The sequence below is a fragment of the Carlito syrichta genome, unplaced genomic scaffold, assembly GCF_000164805.1.
Source record: "Carlito syrichta isolate Samal-C Ts95f unplaced genomic scaffold, Tarsius_syrichta-2.0.1 Scaffold309408, whole genome shotgun sequence".
In the NCBI taxonomy this organism is placed as follows: Eukaryota; Metazoa; Chordata; class Mammalia; order Primates; family Tarsiidae; genus Carlito; species Carlito syrichta.
Genome location: NW_007253504.1, coordinates 1,201,355 through 1,221,715, shown reverse-complemented (window position 1 = coordinate 1,221,715; position 20,361 = coordinate 1,201,355). Strand labels below are relative to the sequence as shown.

General features: G+C 50.0%; 1 protein-coding gene across 1 annotated transcript in view; it reads right to left on the bottom strand.

Annotated features, from left to right (window-relative positions):
- Positions 1–4,290: 4,290 nt before the first annotated feature.
- LOC103269648 (neuron navigator 2) overlaps positions 4,291–20,361 on the bottom strand; it is a 411,491-nt gene continuing 395,420 nt past the window's right edge. Inside the window, exons 30-37 of the mRNA XM_008067217.1 lie at positions 20,152–20,252; positions 18,044–18,139; positions 16,148–16,316; positions 12,096–12,331; positions 9,478–9,632; positions 9,243–9,314; positions 6,587–6,783; positions 4,291–4,502 (exon numbers count right to left, since the gene is read on the bottom strand). Of these exons, the coding sequence (XP_008065408.1) occupies positions 4,291–4,502; positions 6,587–6,783; positions 9,243–9,314; positions 9,478–9,632; positions 12,096–12,331; positions 16,148–16,316; positions 18,044–18,139; positions 20,152–20,252 (1,238 nt within the window). The remainder of the gene's footprint in view (positions 4,503–6,586; positions 6,784–9,242; positions 9,315–9,477; positions 9,633–12,095; positions 12,332–16,147; positions 16,317–18,043; positions 18,140–20,151; positions 20,253–20,361) is intronic.

Here is a 20,361-nt window from a genome sequence, read left to right as displayed (position 1 = left end):
ACAAAACCATAATAAAAAATACTGATTAATGAAAAAAAAATAAATAAATAAATAAATAAATTTACAGATAGGGAACCCGAGGTCCAGAGATGGGAGACCCATCCAGGATCTCAGAGCAGACTGGGTAATCTGATGAATGACCCCACGCATGCCCCCTGATGTCCCTGTTCCCTGCAGGCACCAGGCCTACCCTGGGCATGGAGGGCTTCTGAGTCTCTTTGTAGATGTTAGACACTTGGCAGGTGTTTCCAATGACAACTCCAAAGGGGAACAGGCCTGGGGATTGAGTCGTAAGACAAACGCACATTAGACACATGCTAATAACATCCACAAGAACAGAAAAATACCAGGGGTGCCAAAAAAATGTATACACATTTTAAGAGATGTCCACCATAATCAGAAGTGCCTGGATACTGGTGGTAAACAGTTCAAGCACCTTTTATTATTGCAGAAGTGAAACGTGACTTATATTCATCTTATTGAGTATTACACTCTTAATACAGTTTTTTCCTTTCTTTTTTTTTTGAGTTGGAGTCTCACTCTGCCACTCAGCCTGGAGTGTAGTGGCCACTGGTGGCCACCACAGCCTCAACCTGCTGGGCTCTGGCGATCCTTCCGCCTCAGCCTTCCAAGTAGCTGGAACTACAGGTGCGTGCTACCATGCCCGGCTAATTTTTTGATTTATTGTAGAGATGAGGTCTCACCAAGTTGCCCAGGTGGGTCTTGAACCCGTGGGCTCAGGCAATCTACTCAACTCAGCCTCCTAAAGTGCGGGATGATAGCCTGAACCACCGAGCCCGGCTTTTTTTCCTTTCTTAAAATGTGTACACTTTTTTTTTCTTTTGGCACCCTCTGTATTTTCATAAGCCTCCCACTTGCCGCTGGGCATGTTCAAGTCCGGGTGATGAATGTCTGATAAGTGCCATAGCCTGCAAAGAACACATCAGACAGCTGCTCAGCTCCACTGCAGGGCCCTGAGGGCAGTGGCAGAGGCAGCTGGACAGACAGACACACAGGGAAGGAACTTGCCATTCCCTCTGGGTCAGGAAGAATGGGGACAGGATGATAGGAAGCAAAGACACTGGAAACTCAAACCTGGGCCACTGTGAGCCTTCTGGTTCCATGGGATGCACGGGGCTCCCGGGAGCATATGAGTATCACACAAGGATGCACCAAGGGACACACTCAGGAAGCATCTCCAAGCAATTACACATACACACACATCAATCCCAAGACAACGGTGCCCGAACTTGCAAAGCCATCTGATGTCATGCCCACTAGGGGGAGTGATGCCACATTTCCTCGAGGCATGGGTATGCGGAGGGAGTGGATCCCTCCAAGGATGTGTTGCACTCCGAGAGTTCTGAAACCATCCTCACCTTCGACTCCAGCAGGTCACTTTAAGCTCTGCCAAGTCCCTATCACCAGGGCTCCCAGCATGTGGCAGCTCTGTCAACCCACTCTAGAGACTCTGACTCTTCTCAGCTTATGACCTCAGCCAAGGGATTACTTGCTCTGAACTGTGCTCACTTCATGGCCACTGTGAGGAGTGACACTGTCCAGGGCCCAGCACATAGTATGCATGGACCCAAAGTCACATGAAGGAGAGTAGGGCTTTTTTTTTTAACAGAGGTAACCTTTTGTTAAATAAAGATACATGTAGACCTCTACTATTTACAGTACAATACTTGGTTCCCTGAGCCACCAGACTTTCTGGTGGAGTTATGGGGGCCTCGGGACAGCCCGAATGGAAACAGCTGAGGAGCCCTGGGCACCCATGCTGGCCCTATCATACCTGCCTGGTGAACTTGGTGAGGTGCAAAAACATCCAAGAGTCTTGGTTTCCTCGTCGGTCAGAGACTCACTGGGCTGCCAGAGCTTCATAAGATCATGAGTGTCGGGACACTAACCTGGTGCCTGGCAAGTAGCAGGCCCCCAACAAATGTCAGCAAACATTCCTTCAGAGTCAGAGGCGTGCAGAGCATGGCAGGCCTCCTCAGGAACCAGAAAATCCTATGGGGTCTCCCAGCTCATTGAGCTGCCAAGGCCGCAGGTTTGAAGCAAGGGCTTGCCCTTCCTTTTTTTTTTTTTTGAGTTGGCGTCTCACTCTGTCACTCAGACTGGAGTGCAGTGGCTGCTCCCGGCCACCGCAGCCTCGACCTGCTGGGTTCCGGCGATCCTTCTGCCTCAGCCTTCCACGTAGCTGGAACTATAGGTGCGCACTACCAAGCCCGGCTAATTTTTGATTTATTGTAGAGATGAGGTCTCGTCAAGTTGCCCAGGCAGGTCTCGAACCCACGGGCTCAGGCAATCCACTCACCTCGGCCTCTCAAAGTGCTAGGATTACAGGCTGAGTTACTGAGCCCGGCCGGAGGGCTTGCTTTTCCTATCCTTTGCTGCCTCACACTGAACTAGGGAAGCTCGCGAGATCACAGCCTGTCTCTGTTCCCTGCCCCGGATGGACAGTCTCACAGCCACCCCCACGTCCTCTCAACCTGTGGCCTCACTTGTTGTTGGTGGGAGAGAGATCCAATGTTCCTCTATGGTCAGCTCCACCAGCAACTCTCCTGGATGGAAAGGGATACCCTTTTGTGTCCAGTTGAACCTACCTTCAGCCACGCCCAGAAAACCTTTGTCCAGGTGTGGATCCAAAGGAGCAGGGCCTTGGCACTGCCAACGACTGGTGACCCACGAGGGGCCTCTGATGTGCAGCCCAAGGCTGGAGCACAGGTGGCCTCCCCTCCCAGCCTCCCTTCCTGTGCCTGCTTGGGCAGGGGAGGCCTTTATCCAGCAGAGCCCATGACTTCCTTCAAGTGCCTCAGACCACTCCCCCTACCCCACTGGAAGACACAGTCGGAGCAAAGAGCAAGTGAGAGGTGAGGTGAAATCAGGGTAGATGGTGCACCCCTTATGCCTGCAATTCCCTTCTCAGCAGTTTGGGGTTACCGTGCTCCCTGATGCTACCAACTGAGAACAGAGGAGAGAGGCTTCTGGAATGAGACAGAGTACAAGGATTCAGCGAGTGGAAGAGGTTTCACTGGCTCACAGAATAAGAATGACTGACTGGCTGTTAGTACCTCGAACCCATGTGATTAGACACTACATTATGGTCCATTTACACAGTCAGCGACTTTATCTACCTAGAGAGATTCCACTGCAAAGGCCTCAAATTGTTCATACCTTCCTTTATGAAAGCAACATTCGCTAGAAGATGGCTAACTAATGACTCGGGCTGGCCAAAGACTGCCTAAGTTCTTACTTCTCTCTCGCCTTCACAAGACACCTGTATTTCAACACGCTGGCTTGAATGCCTGGCGTGCATGCGCCAGTTCAATGACACGCCAGTCACAAGAGGCACAATAGCTTCCTTTTCACATTCTTCCTGACCTAAATGCCTCTGAAGAGCATCACTGCTGCTAGGCATCCTCAATACAAAGCAGCTCCTCAGGCTCAGCCAAATGTAGAGAGATGGCCAACAACGAATGCAGCCATGAACTTGGGCTGTCACACATATGCACATGGCTACACACCACTCCTGCACCCTCACAGGCCTATGGCAGCCTTGTGTGTCTCCCATTGCCCAGAACCAAGGAAATGAAGAAGCCCTTGGAAACCCAGCTGCAAAACTAGTTCCTGGATAATTCAGTGGTGTGGTGACTGCTGGGAACTATGGAGTTCCTCAGGCTGCCTCCAGACTTGACAATATAACTGTCCCAAGCTCCACATCAGTGGGAAGCTGTTAGTTCAACCCTGGACTGAGTAAGAATTGGAGCACTGTGCTTTCCAACTGCTGCGGGGCAGGAGGGCCCCGAAGTCACCCATGAGGGGTCCTGAGGTCAGGGAGTGAGTGCCATAGACCTGAGGGCTGAGAGTCTGGCATCTGACCCCAGCATGGATTCAAATCTCAAGCTCCTTCAGGTCTCACTGTCATAACCTCGGGCACATCTCTTATTCCCCTTGAGCCTAATTTTTCTCTCTTGAAAAATGGCGACCAAAAAACCAAAAACCAAAACCAAAAACCCAGGGCTTAAATCAAATAGTAGACGAGAGAATGCTCTGCAAACTGTGAAGTGCTGCCCACACGCACAGCCCCACTTCTTGAGCACTTCACGGACATGATTTCATTTCATCCTCGTCACAATTCCTTGCGGCAGAATATCAATGTGGACACTGAGGCACAGAGAGGTTACATGACTTGCCTGGGGTTACACAGCTCCTAAGTGGCAGGGTCAAGTGTCCCTACTCTCTGCTGGACCAATGACTTCACAAGTGGGGAGCTGCCACCTCATGTCAGTCAGACTCCCAGAGGGGATCGAGACAACTCATCTGTCCCAGAACAGGCCCGCTTGATGTGGCGGGAGCCAGTAGGTGTGTGCTGCTTACCTGGAGTCCCTCCCTGACGGCTTCCAGGAGGTAGGGGGTGATGGAATAGTTCCACAAGTCAGTGAACCACACCCTTGAGCCGTCCACGTCGATGGGGCAGGACAGGAAGAGCCGGGGCCCTGCAGACCACGGAGAGACACATTAGAGCTGCATGTGGTGGGGGTGGGTGTCAGGAGGAGTCCTGGGACGGGCACCCCTTAAGGAGTGCCTTCATAGCCTGAGCTATGCAGGCTTGAATGCAGACACCCCAGGCCTGGATGGCACAGAGCAGGACAATGTGACCTCTGATTCTGCCAGAGGCTCTCTCCTTGGAGAAATCATCAGAGAGAGAGAGGAAAGGCACTATGGAGAAGGTGCCCACTGTGGTATTGATAACCGTTTACTTTTAACTTTAGAGAGAGGAGAGAGAGGGAAAGGGGGGAGAAGAAAGAGAGAAAAAGAGAGAGATGGAGAGAGAAAGCAGGAAAGGGAAGAGAAAGGATGGGGAGGGGAGAGAAAGGAAGAAAAAAGAGAGAGAAGAAGAGAGATAGAGAAGGGAAGGAAGAGAGAGAAAGGGAAGGAGGAAGAAGAAGGAAAGGGAGCGAGAGACAGAAAGAAGAGAAAGAGGAAAGAGAGAAGGAACACTCTGTTTTTGACAATGGAAGCACACTGCTACATGTCCAAGAGAAATGGCTAAGCTCATGAGGGCATGAGGGTACACCCGTATTGATTATTTTGTAGTCTTTAAAAATTTTAGAAGCCAGACTCGGTGGCTCAGTCTGTAATCCCGCGCTTCGGGAGGCTGAGGTGAGTGGATTGCCTGAGCCCACGGGTTCAAGACCCACCTGGACAACTTGGCGAGACCTCATCTCTACAATAAAATTAAAAAATCAGCCGGACATGGTAGCGCGTGCCTGTAATATCAGCTATTCGGAAGGCTGAGGCGGAAGGATCGCTGGAGCCCAGCAGGTCAAGGCTACAGTGGCCGGGAGCGGCCAATGCACTCCAGTCTGGGCGACAGAGTCAGACTCCAGCTCAAAAAAAATAAAAATTTTAGAAACTGAGCAGCAACACAGAATGCTCACAAGACAGTGTTAAGTGAAAAGGAACATACTGTGTGTGCCATGATTACAGTCACATAGAGCATACATATATGGACAAGGACAGAGGAATCAGCTCGAGTTATGGTTATTGTGTGAGGATGGTGGGGTGGCGATCACTTTTTTTCTGCTCCAGATCCCTAACCTTCAGAAATGCTCTTTAAATTTTATTTTATTTGGAGATAGGGTCTCACTCTGTCACCCAGACTGGAGTGCAGTGGCACCATCCTGGCTTACCATAGTCTCAATGTCCTGGGCTCAAGCGATCCTCCACCTCAGTCTCCCAAGTAGCTGGGACTATAGGTGCACAACACCATGCCTGGCTAAGTTTTGCAAATTTTTTTTTTTTGTGAAAATGAGATCTCACTATGTTGCCCAGACTGGTCTTGTACTCCTGGGCTCAAGCAATCCTCCCACCTTGGCCTCCCAAAGTGCTGGGATTACAAGCGTGAGCCACCATACCTGGCCACACTTTATTTTTATCTTTTATTTTTTTATTTTTTTGAGTTGGAGTCTCACTCTGTTGACCAAGCTGGAGTGCAGTGGCACACTCATGGCCACCACAGCCTCAACCTACCTGCTGGGCTTAGGTGATCCTTCTGCCTCAGCCTTCTAAGTAACAGGAACTACAGATGCACACCACTATGCCTGGCTAAATTTTGTGATTTATTGTACAGACGAGGTCTCACCAAATTGTCCAAACTGGTCTCAAACCCCTGGGCTCAGGCAATCCTCTCGCCTCAGCTTCCCAAAGTTCTGGGATTACAGGCTGAGCCACCGTGTCCGGTCCACACTTTATTTTTAAAGCAAAGCCAATCCCAAAAGGTAGCTTCAGTTGGGCGGACCTTGTGGCGGGGCTCTTTGGTGAGCTGGCACTGTGCATCAGCCCGGGCTGGACACAACTGGATACATCTCTCTTCTGCAGACAGTAGCAGTCAGGGGCCTGCCTGGTCTGCGACTCTCCCTCTGTCCCCTTCTCTGTCTCCATGGACAGTCCAGTGCCCAAGTGACTGTGTCTGCAACGTGCTGTCCTGGCCAGGGCCCAGAGGACCACTGTCTGGGGCTGCCAATGTTCCAGGAGTGCCACTCCACCCACCCGCCCTCTCCTGCGGCCTCCCTCCTACCGATGGTGACGTCCGAGGAGCTGTGCGCCTCCAGGAAGCGGTTGAGATGGTGCCAGACCTTTGGAATCCAGTCGATGATTTTCACCAGCTCCATGTTCCTCACTCTCCCGCTTATCTCCGTTTCCATGAGCTTCCTCCTCAGGAACCGGCCGAGGAACCCCTTCACAGGCTCCGTGTGGTTGGCACAAAGCACCCACCTGGGGGAAGCCGGAGACGCTTTTCAAGATGATGGTGAAAAAAACGATGGCTGACCTCAAGGACCAAAGCGTAACAGAAAGAGTAGGCATAGATACTAACAGGGAAATAAGACTTGCTACGTACCACACACAGCTCTAAACATCATCCATATAGGGTACACAGCGGGGTGCCCCCAGAATGTATACACATTTTAAGCAATGTTATCTATGTGTTACTTTAAGTGTGCCATAATCGGAAGTGTCTGGATGCTGATGGTGACCTCTTTGAGCACCTCTTGTAATTGCAGAAGTCAAACGTGGCTTATAGTCCTCTTTTGTTATTGGTATATATTGATATTGAGTATGACAATTTTAATACAGGTTTTTTTTCTTTCTTAAAATGTATATACTTTTTTTGGCACCCTCTGTATATATATTTTTAAGCTGGGGTCTCACTTTGCTCCCCAGGCTAGAGTGCAGTGGTACAATAACAGTTCACTGCAGCCTCAACCTCCTGGGTTCGGGCAATCCTTCTTCCTCAGCCTCCAGAGTAGCTGGGACTATAGGTGCATGCCACCATGCCCGGCTAATTTTTTAAAAATTTTCTGTAGAGATAAAGGCTGATATGTTGTCCAGGCTGGTCTTCAATTCCTGAGCTCAAGCAATCTTCCCGCTTTGGCCTCCCAAAATGCTAGGATTACAGGTGTGAGCTACTGCGCCCAGTGTCCATATGTATTAACTCACAGTTCCTCATGGCAACCCCACAAGATTGACATCATCATCCCCATTTTACACACAGAAACGCTGAGGCACAGACAGGCAATGTAACTAGTACAGGATCAAACAGCTAGTTTAATAGAAGAGCTAAGGTTAGAACCAAGACAGTCTGGCTACAGGGTCTGAGCTCTAACCATTGAGACAAACCACCTGTGTGCCTGGTATCAGGTTCTGTGCTGGACTATGGAGCTACAACAATGGCTAAGATGCAGTTCTGTTCCCCAGAAGCTCACAGCTGGTGCAGGAGACAGACAAACAAATTGAAATAAGACACGATGAAGCCTAAGGAAATCATGGAAGGCTCCTCGGAGGAGGGAGAGTCTAGGCTGAGACTGGATGGATGAGAGGCAGCAACAGAAGGAAAGGAGTGGGTGCAGGGTGGGGGCGGGTGATGCTGCAGCCTTTGCAAAAGTCTGGGAAACGGCGGGGACACTCGGGGAAAGGACATAGGGAGACAGCTGGAGTTTGATGTAAGCAGGGCCCATACCTGCCCTGCCCACCCAAGGTCCTGGATTTCATTCTGCAGGCGATGGGGAGCCACTGATGGACTTTAAGCCCAAGAGTTCAGGGTCGGATGAACACTCTAGAATGCCCAATCTGGCTGCCCTGGTGCAGAGGACGCCTGCATGGGCCGAGCTGCAGGCGGGCATGCTGGCCAGGAAACCATGGCAATGGTGAACTGGGTGATGATGGGGCAGTGACGGGGGTGGGGAAGAGGAGGAGGCCGGACTCAGGGATTTCAGGAGAATGCATGGTGGTGCCGGGACAGCCTAAGTACGGAGGTGAGCTGTGTTCTCAGTGGGCCCGAAGTGTCGAGGTTTCTCTGACAATCACATTCAGATCCACCTTGGATAGGTCCATCAGAGGTGCTGCACTGTGGTCAGTGAAAACGAGGCGGGGTCCCAGCCCCGGGCCCAGGAAGGAGAGGCAGAGTCAGCTGGACTCAGGGCAGGGCAAAGGGTGTTTAGCAATGTCAAAGTCATCAGCCACACCACTTAGCTTGCAAGAGGTAAGCAGTCCTCACACCAACGAGGTGTTGAGGCAGTGGGGGTGAGAGTGGGGACCAGCGAGCAGGGATTTATATCTGCTGGAATTTGAAGGTCCCTCGACCCAGTTACTTGTAAAACTTATAAAGTGAGAGCTGTCATGGCTCATATTCACAGGTACCTTGCAGCGGCAGCAAGGGAGCTTGCAGCCCCTGCCCAGAGCTGCCTCCATGACCCCGCTACAGCAGGAATCAGAGTCACAGAGACCTGGTTTTAAGTGTCATGAGCAGTGATGGGGGATGTGCACGCCCACCTGCAGCTCGGGCTCTGTGGGCGCCCTCTGCACCAGGATAGCCAGAGTGGGCATTCTACAATGTACATCTGACCCTGAACTCTCGGCCTTAAAGTCCATCAGTGGCTCACCATCGCCTGCAGAATAAAATCCAGTGCTTTGGGTGGGCAGGGCTGGTCTGGACTGACCAGCCGTGTGACACCTCACAAGTCACTTAAGTCCCTAAGCCTCAGTTTCCCCATTTATAAACTGAGAGTGATAAATGTAACTACTTGAGGCTGAACGGAGAAAGGCATTAAGCTGGGAAAAGGCTTGACACGATAGCCAGCATATGACAGACACGTGACTGAGGTCTTGCTACGCACCCTCTCTTGCTTTCCTTCTGCGTGATCCGTCATCTAACTGACGAGGGAAGGTGAACGTACCTGAAGTTGTGATGAAGCTGCAGGTTGGGTGTGGAAGAGGTAGCCTGGTTCATGGTGCCGATTATGTACGGGCTGTGGAGAAATGAAGAAGAGATAGTCGTGAGGCCAAGACAGGCCAGAGAATGTGTGTGCGGGGGGCAGGTGTCCAGTCGCCCATCCCTCCCTGCCGATGCACGCACATGGCTTCCCAGGGCGCGGCACCCTCCCGGAGCTGTGAGGTCCCACAGGCCTTTACCATTTATGGTACTTGCAGTTCAGCAGTCCGTTGAAGATCTCGCCCAGAGAGCTCACGTGGTGCAGGTTGTCCAGGATAATGACCAGGGGCATGTCTACGGCGTTGTTCTCGCTATTGCACTGATCGGCGAGGTTGGACAGGTACTGGCGCAACTCCTAGGACAGCCAGGAAGGGGGACCCATTGGTGAAGCCGCCCCAGGGAGGACACACTTGCTCAAGCCTTTGCTCCACCCAGGCCAGCACGGGCAGAGAGGCCTTCAAGACCTTCACGACACCATGCTGTGAACATGTTCTGAGGGCCCGTCTCTTACGGGGCACTGGCCTGGGGCATGGGGACATGGGGTGGTCAAAGCATGAGTGAGGCTCTAGTCCCGCCTTCTGGCATCTGCTAGGTAACTGAACCCCCGCGAGGCCAGGACAAGAGCACAGCACCACAGCCACACAGGCATGCTTTTTATTCCTCCAGAAATGTCACCTTTCTTGCCATTTCTTACTATGCCGGCCTCCCAGGAGGCCACTGAAGGCGGGTGTCTTACAAATCTTGGTACCATCTCAGTAGCTGCCTGAGAGCTACAAACACAGAAGCCCTCGATAAGTCAAACCAGCAGAAGAGCCAAATACACCTTAAGAGAGAGACAGGTCTATGTGCACTAGGGAAACACAGGAAAGTCTTGTGAAAGGGCAGGCTTTGAACTTAACCTTGAAGAACAGGTGAGGCCTGGGCCTCACCCAGGACCGGTGAGTGGTCATCAGTGCCTGGGGCAAGGGATACACATCAAAAAAAAAAGAAGAGGAACAAAAGGGCACAATAGGGAACCAGGTTGCAACGGAGGGCGAGGATCTGCCAGAGAGCCCGGAATGGCCACCTGATGCTATTGCCATCACAGCGACAAGCTGGCGGCATTTAGATCCAGGCAGGGCTCCAAGAGCCTGGCCCACAGGAACTTTTGTAGCTCCTCAATAACTCTAAGAGGTGGGTCCTGTGAGTACTCCCATTTTACAGATGGAGAAGCTGAGGTTCGCCAACATTTAGTGACTGGCCTGAGCGCACGGGGGTCAGCGGTGGGGATGAATCAGACTTGGGGGTCCACCCTGGTGTGTGTCTACAGGCTGTCCCGGGTACTAGCCTGCTGGCTTGAGGGTGACATTTCCTCCAACTCCTGCAAGCACATGCCCACACTGGGCCTCCTTTTAAAGTCAGAAAACAGCTTGTTGCAAAGAGAAAAAGCCCAAGTTTTAATGTTACTAGTTCTTTTAGTACCTCTTCACCCAGGTCTCTGGTCCCAGGCGCCTGAAAGGGACAGAGCTCCTGGCTCCTTGGGCCTCAGAGTCCTCCCTCCCCTACATAGCCTATGGTATACAGTTGGAAGGCTGTGTCCTCCCTTCCCTATGCAGACTGGCAGTATACAGCTAACAGGCTGTATCCTCCTATCCCTACGCGGGCCTGCGGTATACAGCTGGCAGGCTGCGTCCTCCCTCCCCTATGTGGGTCTGTGGTATACAGTGGTGGGCTGTGTCCTGTGTGAGGGTGCCCTGCCAAGGGGAGAGGGAACAGGGGCCAGAATCTAGCCTGCACTCCACCCACAGCTCCGTGCCTGGGAAGTCTTTACTCACTGGGCCCAGGAGAGGGTGCCCTCTCTAACTCGAAGGCTCTCAACAGAGGGGCTCTGAGCATCTTTCTCTTGTCCTGTTCTTATAGCAAAATAACTGAGGGGACTGGAGGGTGGTACAGAGTCCCAGCCCTACACAACCCACCGAACCAGATTATCAAGGAGTGAGAGCCAGGAGTCGGCACCTTCGGGCACACCTGGTAACTCTCATGGGAAGGGGCCATTTCCAATCCCCCTTTGATTCTCTGGCCCCCTTGCACAGGGTCAGCAGGAGTGAATTACCTATCAACTCTCACTGCATGAACGGGTCTAAGAAAACACCTTCCAGCCTTCAGCTGGGATCAAGTCAGACTCCAACCCAAACAGGTTTCCACTGCTCACTGTGACACAGGATCTCCGATCCATGTGCTGACCACAGGGCTTGAGAGTTCAAGGCTTCAACTTGAACTTCAGTTCTGCTACTTAGTACCATAGGAGGGGTGTTAGGCACAGGACCAATCTACCCCAAGTCTCTGCTTCCTCCTCGGCAAAATGGGCATAGTGACAACTACTCCCTTGAAGGTACTGCTGTTGACAAAGCCAGTTTGCTTTTCCTGGGCAAGCAGTCCATACATGTGAGCTCCTGTCACTGTTGTTATTACCATTACTTTTGTTATTGGTGTTATAGTTGTTCCACAAAAGATTTTATTTTGGAAAAACAATACCACCTAGTGGACACATAATAACTTCCTGGTAAACTGAAATGGATATATCTGGGATGATTTTAAAGAACCACTGGCACTAAGTATCATAAATAAACTTGAGAGGGTTAGCCACAGATGGAACTCCTTGCTGGGAGAGTGTGAGTGAGGTTTCCTTTCTACCAACACCATCCTGACATCCTTGCTCAGCTTTCTAGAGCCACTGAACAAGAGCCAATAGGAAATGCTGCCTTCTCATCAGGATGGTGGTGGTATCATCAGCTCTGAAAGGGCCAGAAGTGCAGCAGGCTCAGAACGACCTCCTCACCTTGCTGGACTTATGGTCTACATTGAAGGTGGCAATAACCCCATCTGTCAACTCCCGTCCCTCTCGAAGCACCAGGTACTCTGACAGTCGGTTGGCCAGGTAGGTTTTCCCAGTGCCACTGGGGCCGGAGAGAATGATCCGCCGGTGTTCTATCAGCAGGGACACGTAGCGCTGCAGGATGGGCTTGGGGATCAAAGACTCGAACACCAGCGAGTCCAGGCTGTTTTCCGCGAGCCCTGCATTTCAGAGAGACGGGAAGGGTTAGAAGCCCTATAGAAAAGGTAGCTCTCTGGGTGCCTGCCTGACTAGGACCGCCATGGCCTGAGGTTATATACCTTTCCTCAGCCTGACTAGGACCGCCATGGCCTGAGGTTATATACCTTTCCTCAGCAGCCCACTCACCAGAGACCTCAGCCCACCCAGGTGTGCCAAGGCTGGGAGCAAGCTGCTGCTCCAGGAAGTCACCTGGCTCCTGTCTGGGCCGACTTTCCCAGATTCGGATGCACCATTATAATTTTGGGCTGTCAGTCCTCACCTGTCCCCTGCAGAATCCCTAAGGCTCTGGGCTCTGCTTGCTTGTCTGGATTTACCATACCTGTGGTGTCTGCCAGGGCCAAACCGGAGTCTTGGCTGCCCGTGTCTGTCACAACCCCAGGGTTTCCCCTTCTCTCTGCCCTCTCCCGCATGTCAGGTGCCCCTGCCCTGTGCACAGAGGTGAGCCTCCAGGGTCCCAGTGCTTTATCTTTAAATGAAGAAAAGAGTGGGATGGGGTCATTTGATTCTAGAATGTGGATCCTGGCAGACCCAACTCGAAATGCTGCAAACTGGGAGCTCGGAGCCTCAACAACGCCAAGCAGAAACTTTTCCTCCTCCTTTCCTCCTTAGGACACCTTCATGAATCAGGACTGCTGGCTTTACAATAGCTCTTGTCTTGACACCGTCTCCGAGAGAAGATCCATCCATGGTTAGCTGTCTAGAACCTAAGGTAATTCTGCTTAAAAACTCCCAAGAACACAGTGTGTAAGAAGTGAACCAAAGGATACTCATTGTGTTATTAGAGCATTTCTTCCACATAATCATTCATGCCAAAAGATCCCCCATCTCCGTGCAGTTATATGCTTGTTTCTCATCTTTTCCTAACCAAGCATAGCCCCTAAATGCAGTGACTGCTCCAGAATGACGGTGATGACAGTCCCCAAATGCCTTATCTGTTGGACAGGCTAAAGATTTTCCCGCTACTGAGCTCAATGTAGCCTACACTGGCTCAAACTTCAACGCAAAGTATGGAACATGGTAGTCTAAATAACAACAATAATAATGATAAACATAGGGAAAAAACCCACTAAAACTCTTCTCTGCATATATGCTGCTGTTTCAGTCTTTGGCTGTTAAACCTCCCAGGGAGTGATTATTCTGCTGATAGAATTCACTCCAGAACATGCAAAGTCACATCCCCTTTCCCTGGCACCTCTAAGTGAATCATTCCAATGCAGGAAAATCTTTAAGCTCAAATCCTCGGGTGGTTTTTAGTGCCTTGAAGGGATAAGTTTTTAGCACTATAGGAAAAGAGAAGAGTCAGGCATTGCTGAAAAATAAACCCAAGCTGATCCCTTGGGATGCTAAAAGATATGTGCTGAGAGCAGTGATGGATCAGACTCTGTGGAGGGAGAGAAAGATATCATGTCACTGTTTCTACAGAGGTTTGGTCTGATCTCAGGTCTTCCTTTCATCTTTCAGAGCTTTGTAGTGTCTGCCTGTAAAATGACCACGTGATCAACACATGCTTGGCAGCATGAGTAGAGTGCAACTCGAGCCCAGGACGTAAAAGGCTCTCTTTAAAGGCTTCCCGTCATGGACAGTTATACTGGTGTGCCTGGCACCCCTTCCTGTATGCCCTTTAAAAACTCTTCTGGGGCCAGATGCAGGAGCTCAAGCCTGTAATCCCAGCACTTTGGGAGGTCGAGGCAAGAGAACTACCTGAGTCCAGGGGTTCGAGACCAACCTAGGCAACTTGGCGAGACTTTGTCTCTACAATAAATCCCCCCCCCCAGAAAAAAAAAAAAAACTTAGTCAGGCTTGGTAACACATGCCTGTAGTCTCTCAGTCACTTGGGAGGCTGAGGTGGAAGGATCACCTGAACCCAGCAAGTCGAGGATGTAGTGGTTGTGAGCATGCCACTACATTCCAGCCTGGGTGACAGAGTGAATCTCTGACTCAAAATAAAAAAAGAACTCTTCTTTGTCCTGGAGAGCTCCTTCCCTGTGTTTCAAGTGGAACCCATCCAGCCCCTCCACCCACCCAAAGGGGCAGGCTTGTGCCCAGGCTTGACCAAATCCTCTCGCTGATCACATGACTGATTCCGTGATGGGCGTTTGACTCAGAGTGGGCCAGAGTCACCCCTAGGAATCTTCTGTCACACTTTTTCAGAAAGGTCTCTTTCCTTCAGTTTCCTAAGCTGGAAAAATGAATCAGGACTACCAGGGGTCACTTCATCAACATGTGCAGAGCGATCAATAAATAAGCGCAGCCGTGATGGGCAAAGCTGAGGCAGGCCTGGTCCTGAGGGCACTGTCTGAGCACCTGGATCCAGCTGTGCCTAAAGCATACGCCTGGCTTGCCCATGGCGTATGAGCTCATAAGTTTCCTTTTTTGCTACAGATACTTCTGAGTTGGTTTCTGCTCCTTGTCATCCAAGGGCACAATTGTGAAACTGCACTTGCCAGCAGGAAAAGATTTTGTGGGGCTGGAGTAGTATGGACCACTTGCCACCTGTAAGAGATTTTTTTTTTCTTTTTTTTTGAGTTGGAGTCTCACTCTGTCGCCCAGACTGGAATGCAGTGGCATGCTCCTGGCCACCACAGCCTCGACCTGCTGGGCTCTAGCGATCCTTCCACTTCAGCCTTCCAAGTAGCCAGAATTACAGGCACGCACTACCACGCCCAGCTAATTTTTGGTTTATAGTAGAGACGAGGTCTCGCAAGTTGCCCAGGTGGGTCTCAAACCCACAGGCTCAGGCAATCCACTCACCTCAGCCTCCCAAAGTACTGAGATTACAGGCCGAGCCACCGAGCCCGGCCGATTTTTTCTTTTTTGCAGCTTCAAAAGTCAGTAGTAATGCAGCAAGAACTTAATTCTTGCTGATGGCAAGTGTTGGGATGCTTGTGGATACCCTACCAACCAGGGAATAGAATTTGCATCAAACAACGACAAGATTACACTGCTAAAACCTGCAGTCAAGATCAGTGTCTTTCAGGGAAGTGAGAAACAGGACAACACAAAGAATGAACCTAGCCCCGTAACCATATAAGTCTGTGAATCAGGGGGTTCACAACATATAGGAAATGGTGGGGTTTTGCAGTCAAATAAATTTGGAACAGATTGGATTAAACAGCCTTTTTGACAGCGGGAGTTAGGACAGTAAAGGACAGAAGCCTTCGTGTACCAGTGCACATCTGTCTCCTGGCCCCCAAACCCAAATAATAACGTTCCTCAGATTTATTTGGCCCTGAAACTTTTGTTTCCCCCACAGAGAACTTTCTGGGCCTTGAGCTCCAAGAAGACTCTGGCCTGGGGCTTCACATCTCTGGGGAATGAGGCAACCGGAAGTCCTGGCAGCATCATGTGTGGGCAGCTGCCTCAGCGGTTTCATCATGATGCTCAGAGTAACTCCCCTTTAACTTCCAGCAAGTCGTGGTTTCCCCATCTGCAGAATGGGACCGTGTCCAAGGTTCGCTGGCAAGAGTAATTCATTGGTATCGGTAAAGCCCCATTTCAACAGGGTCATTAAGATTTCATCATCTCAGAGTCATAAGTCTAATGGGAGCTTTTGTTATGTAATTGCAGCAATAAACTAAAACGATTTGTTTCCAAAGTTGGTTGAAAAAGCCCAAGACCGTCCAACTTGCTGAGGTCAGAGTAGCTGTGGTGAAAGGAAACACAAAAGCAGCCCACACACACATGCACAAACAAAACTGCGGCTGCAACTGCCTACGCCAAGTCACAGAACAACTGCAATTCCTGAAAGCATTGGCCACGGCAGCCAGTCACATTACCTTTGACAGTCACCGAGATGGTCGTGTTCTCTCCGACCAGATAGCCGCAGGGAAGCAGCTCGGGGGTTTCGGAAGTGTTGCCGCGTTTAATTTCCCCAATGCTGTAACCCAGAACGCTGTCTGAATTCAGCCCTAGCTGGCTTACTGGGTCCACGTGGATGATGTATTCCTGGAAAAAATTAAAAATAAAGACCCTATCAAAGACATGGCTAAGCCCTGCCTATGACTCATGCTTTCACAGGGTGATTTATGGTCATCTGCTCTTCTTTCTCAGATGATGGCTAAGTTGAACTTGAACTGCAGAATGGGGGGAAGGGCTGGCCCTCTCAAGGATAATGCCCTAGTATTATGGGCCTCCTAAAATACAAATTTATTTGGTTAGGAAAGGGGAAAAAAACCCCAAACTCCTAGCAAGATCATGAACGTTTAGTCTGGAGTGAACCAAGCACGGAAAAGCTAAACCGCTTTTCCTAAGTTCCATTGAAGTCCTGAAGACGTCAGGTGCTGGAAAATTCACAAAAACGCAGTTCTGGCAGGAAATCTCTCTACCATCCTCTTCTTTTGGCTCAAAGATTATACTGAATGACAAAAGGAACAAATTGCAGGACTGCTAGAAAAAAATCAGCTCCAGCTCTTTGAGAAAAAAAAGAATGTTTTTAATTTGGAAAATATTCTCTCTTAGGAGGATTGCCCAAGGTTTTGGGTCAGTGAATGTGGAACTGAGGTCTGTGGGCTCTGTGGTGGCCACATGCTGACACAGGTAGGAATTCCCATAACAGAACTTGAATGGTCTCATTTCCTCACTTACTATCACATCCCAGTAGCTCTTTTCAGCCCAAACTGTTGTCATTTTAATCCAAGGATATCCCAACTGTTCATCTGTAGACATAAGGCTTTGGCCTAGATAGGAGAACTGGTCTGTCCTAAGTCATTTACCTATTGCCTTGCCACATTTTTACAGACTGGCTTGCCAAGATGGCAACGATCTTTGGCCAAAACTCAGAATTTTCTCTGTATGTAGCACCTGGAATGAGATGTTAGGAAGAGCCTATGGTATACTAGTTAAACCAGGTTTTGCAGTCAGACCAGCTCAACTAGGCCAACATGGTTTAGTTCTCGATCCACGGTCCAAACTAAGCCTCTTTCCTCACCTTTAACTGGGAGAATAAGAGGCTTAGCATGGTCTCTGGCACAGAAAACTGTGGGCTATTATTACTACTTAGGGGATTTGATTAATAAGCACTTCTGGCTACTGACTTATTTTCATCAGAAAAATGTGCCAAAAGCTTTGTTCGGGCCACCCTGTGTCCCAAGGTTCACCTCGGTAATCCTTAGTTTTTTCTCTTGTGGCAAATGCCCAATCTATTGATGTGATTAGAAAGAACAGAGAAATAAGTGTGCCACCATCCTTGATCCTGGCCATGGATCAGACGTTAATGTCCCTTGTGGCACAAATTGGAGACTCTGAAATGTTGACACAGGCTGCTGGGCAAGTCGGATCAAGTTCCCCCAAAATGAAGGATAGAAATCTGATGTCTAAGCCCCAGCCACAGAGGACATACTCCAAACTACATTTAATAGGACACACGTCTAAGGTGGAAAGAGGGTTTGGACATCAGCCACTCACTGTGAAAGGATCAAATAATTGCTCAGGTGATGCTGACTAGCTGGCCACCCCCACAAAAGGCAGATGGAAAGTCTGGCCGACCACCTGTCTGTACTCACCACTGGCCTTCTATTCCCCTGAGGGCCAGGGAACAAGTTCTAGCAACAGAAGGATGCAGAGGAGGAGACAGGCCTGAGAAGCAGCCATGCTCGGGACACACCCCTCCCTCTCCCTCCCGGGCCCAGGCCCTGCGCAGGTGTGCTGCATAGCTGCCTTCCGGAAACACTTACTTTGAACAGCCGTCTAACCACCCCATCGAGCACATCCCACTTCGTCTTGCCACTAACGCCAATGCAGCCAATAAGAAAGACATGCGGTCTGGAGTCCTAAGGGCAAGGAAATTACGCAGGTGAAAAACAGGTGGGTCTCTTTGGACCGAGTTCAGCAGGACACTCGGACTGCCTCAGAACTCCGCCAGTGGTTTGAGAGGGAAATAAAAGTTCTATTTGTTTCGACACCAGGCATAGCTTAGGTGGAATGCAACCGCTTTAAAATCTTAACTGAAACGCCAATCCATGGGTCAGGAAGAGGGGATCGCCTCTTTGGAGTCTAGAACCTTCTGCTATGTACCTCATACAGTCCTTGCCTGGGATACTCTCCCCATTCCTGTCTGCCATCTCCCCCTTTCCAAACCTTGCTTACCAACTCACCTCTTCCAGGAAGCCTTCGGTGATTAACCCCACCTGGCTCAGAGCTCACATTGCTTCAGAGATTTCGGTACAACTTATAAAATGATATGCTTTACACTTATATTTAGCCTTAGGTATTTCTGTCTAATTTGTGCATCAGGTTTGTCTCCTTGCTAGATCTTAAACTTCTTCAGGACAGAATGTGTTTCTAACTTTTCTTCCGTCTTTTTTTTTTTTTTAAATAAAATGTGCTGCTTTTCTTCTAATTAAAAGTTAAAACAGGTTCAATTCGGAAATCCCAGGAAGGATACCCCTAAAAATAACCTTTGCCTCTCTGCCCACAGGGCTGTGCATAGCGGAGGCTAACTGATCAGAATGATTAGACAAAACCTGATGGAACAATCCATTCTGTTAGGTTTTAAATATCTGACATGCTCGTTGCGATGCAGAGTTAGGAGAGCAGTTGGGGCGGGGGCAAGGGCAGCAGCATCTGGCAGCTAAGCACAACTGGCAGGGAGCGGGGCACCAGTCTTGCGGTGAGACGATCTGAGCTCACCATGCGCCCGGGGCCTCAAGTCGGTGATGCTTGGGTCTTGGGTTTCTCAGTTGTGAAACGGTGATAGTAACCCCCCGACTCTGGAGAGTTAGGGTGAGGGTTACCTGGATGCTGTGGCAATCCAGAATGAGACAATTTCTGAAGGTGACTCAAACGTTTATGACATGTAAACTCTATCTGTCCATCTCAATGAGCACTAGGAAGAATTGCGTCCACAGGTAGATAGCACTTGCATTTACTATAAGCATGCTGTCAGAATGAATGTCGCCCTCACAATCCATCACTCTGCTAGCTACATTTTGGAAATGGAGCGATTTACCATAGCTTGCTCGGCTAGATGATGCTAAAACCCCTGGAAGTCCCCAAATCCTGGGCTAGCCAAGTCAGTCACAAGGTGGAATCCCCTGGCAGGTAACATTCTGGCTTCAGACGCTTATTCTGGTGGGCACTGCGGATTCCCTAGCTGTCTGAAACCCCAACAGCATATTGGCTAAAATGCTAAGAAATAACAAACAAAAAACCCCAGGGAACTTGAAATGGTGACTCATAAGGCCTTTTCCCATTTATTTGAGTTCATTCAGAGCATCACCGGGCTTTAATTGACGGTCAGTGTCAATCCCCGTCCCTATCCCAAAATAGTCTCTGGCAGCAGGAGTCAAGATACCCCACCAGCTCCGCTGTTAGCTAGCTGTGTGCTCCCCTCCAGGATGGGGCCACCTCGCCTCTCAGTGTCTACTTTGTCAGTAGCCTCTGCAGACCGATGAAACTGGTGCTCTGGGTCAGCTGAATCTGGTCAGCTTGTTTCTGTATCTTACGTGCCAGGTATGCCTAGCTGCCTCTAAAGTGCTCTGGGGACACGGTAAAAATTCAGAAAGCCCTTTCCGATGGATGTTAGCATTTAGTGAATTACATGGAAGTGCGATGTGAACGATTTTTAATATTCTTGATTATACTTTTGAACACAAGAGAAACGGAAACGCTGTCTGCTCGCTTTAGTTGTGTCAAATGCTGCTGAGGATGATGGTTAGTTACGAGATGTGTTAGTACGTCACCTCAGGCTCTCAGGTGAGGCGGGCTTTACGATGACATCGCTAAGCTAGGTAGTTCTACCTGGGGAAGGGACAGGCCGAGCAGGGAAAGGGATACAACTAACCTCCTTCCACTTCATTTCCTCCTGAAAGCTGACAACTATCTTAACATGCCTGCCTCCTTCCTTCCGAGCCGAGCATTCACCAGTGTCATCCAGCAACATGTCTGCGAATGGAAAACATCAACAGCCTTAGGCACATGGGGACAGCAAAGCTGGCTTCCTGACACCCCCGCTGCTTGTTGGCACAGCAGCGGGACAAACCAGGTGTCGGGG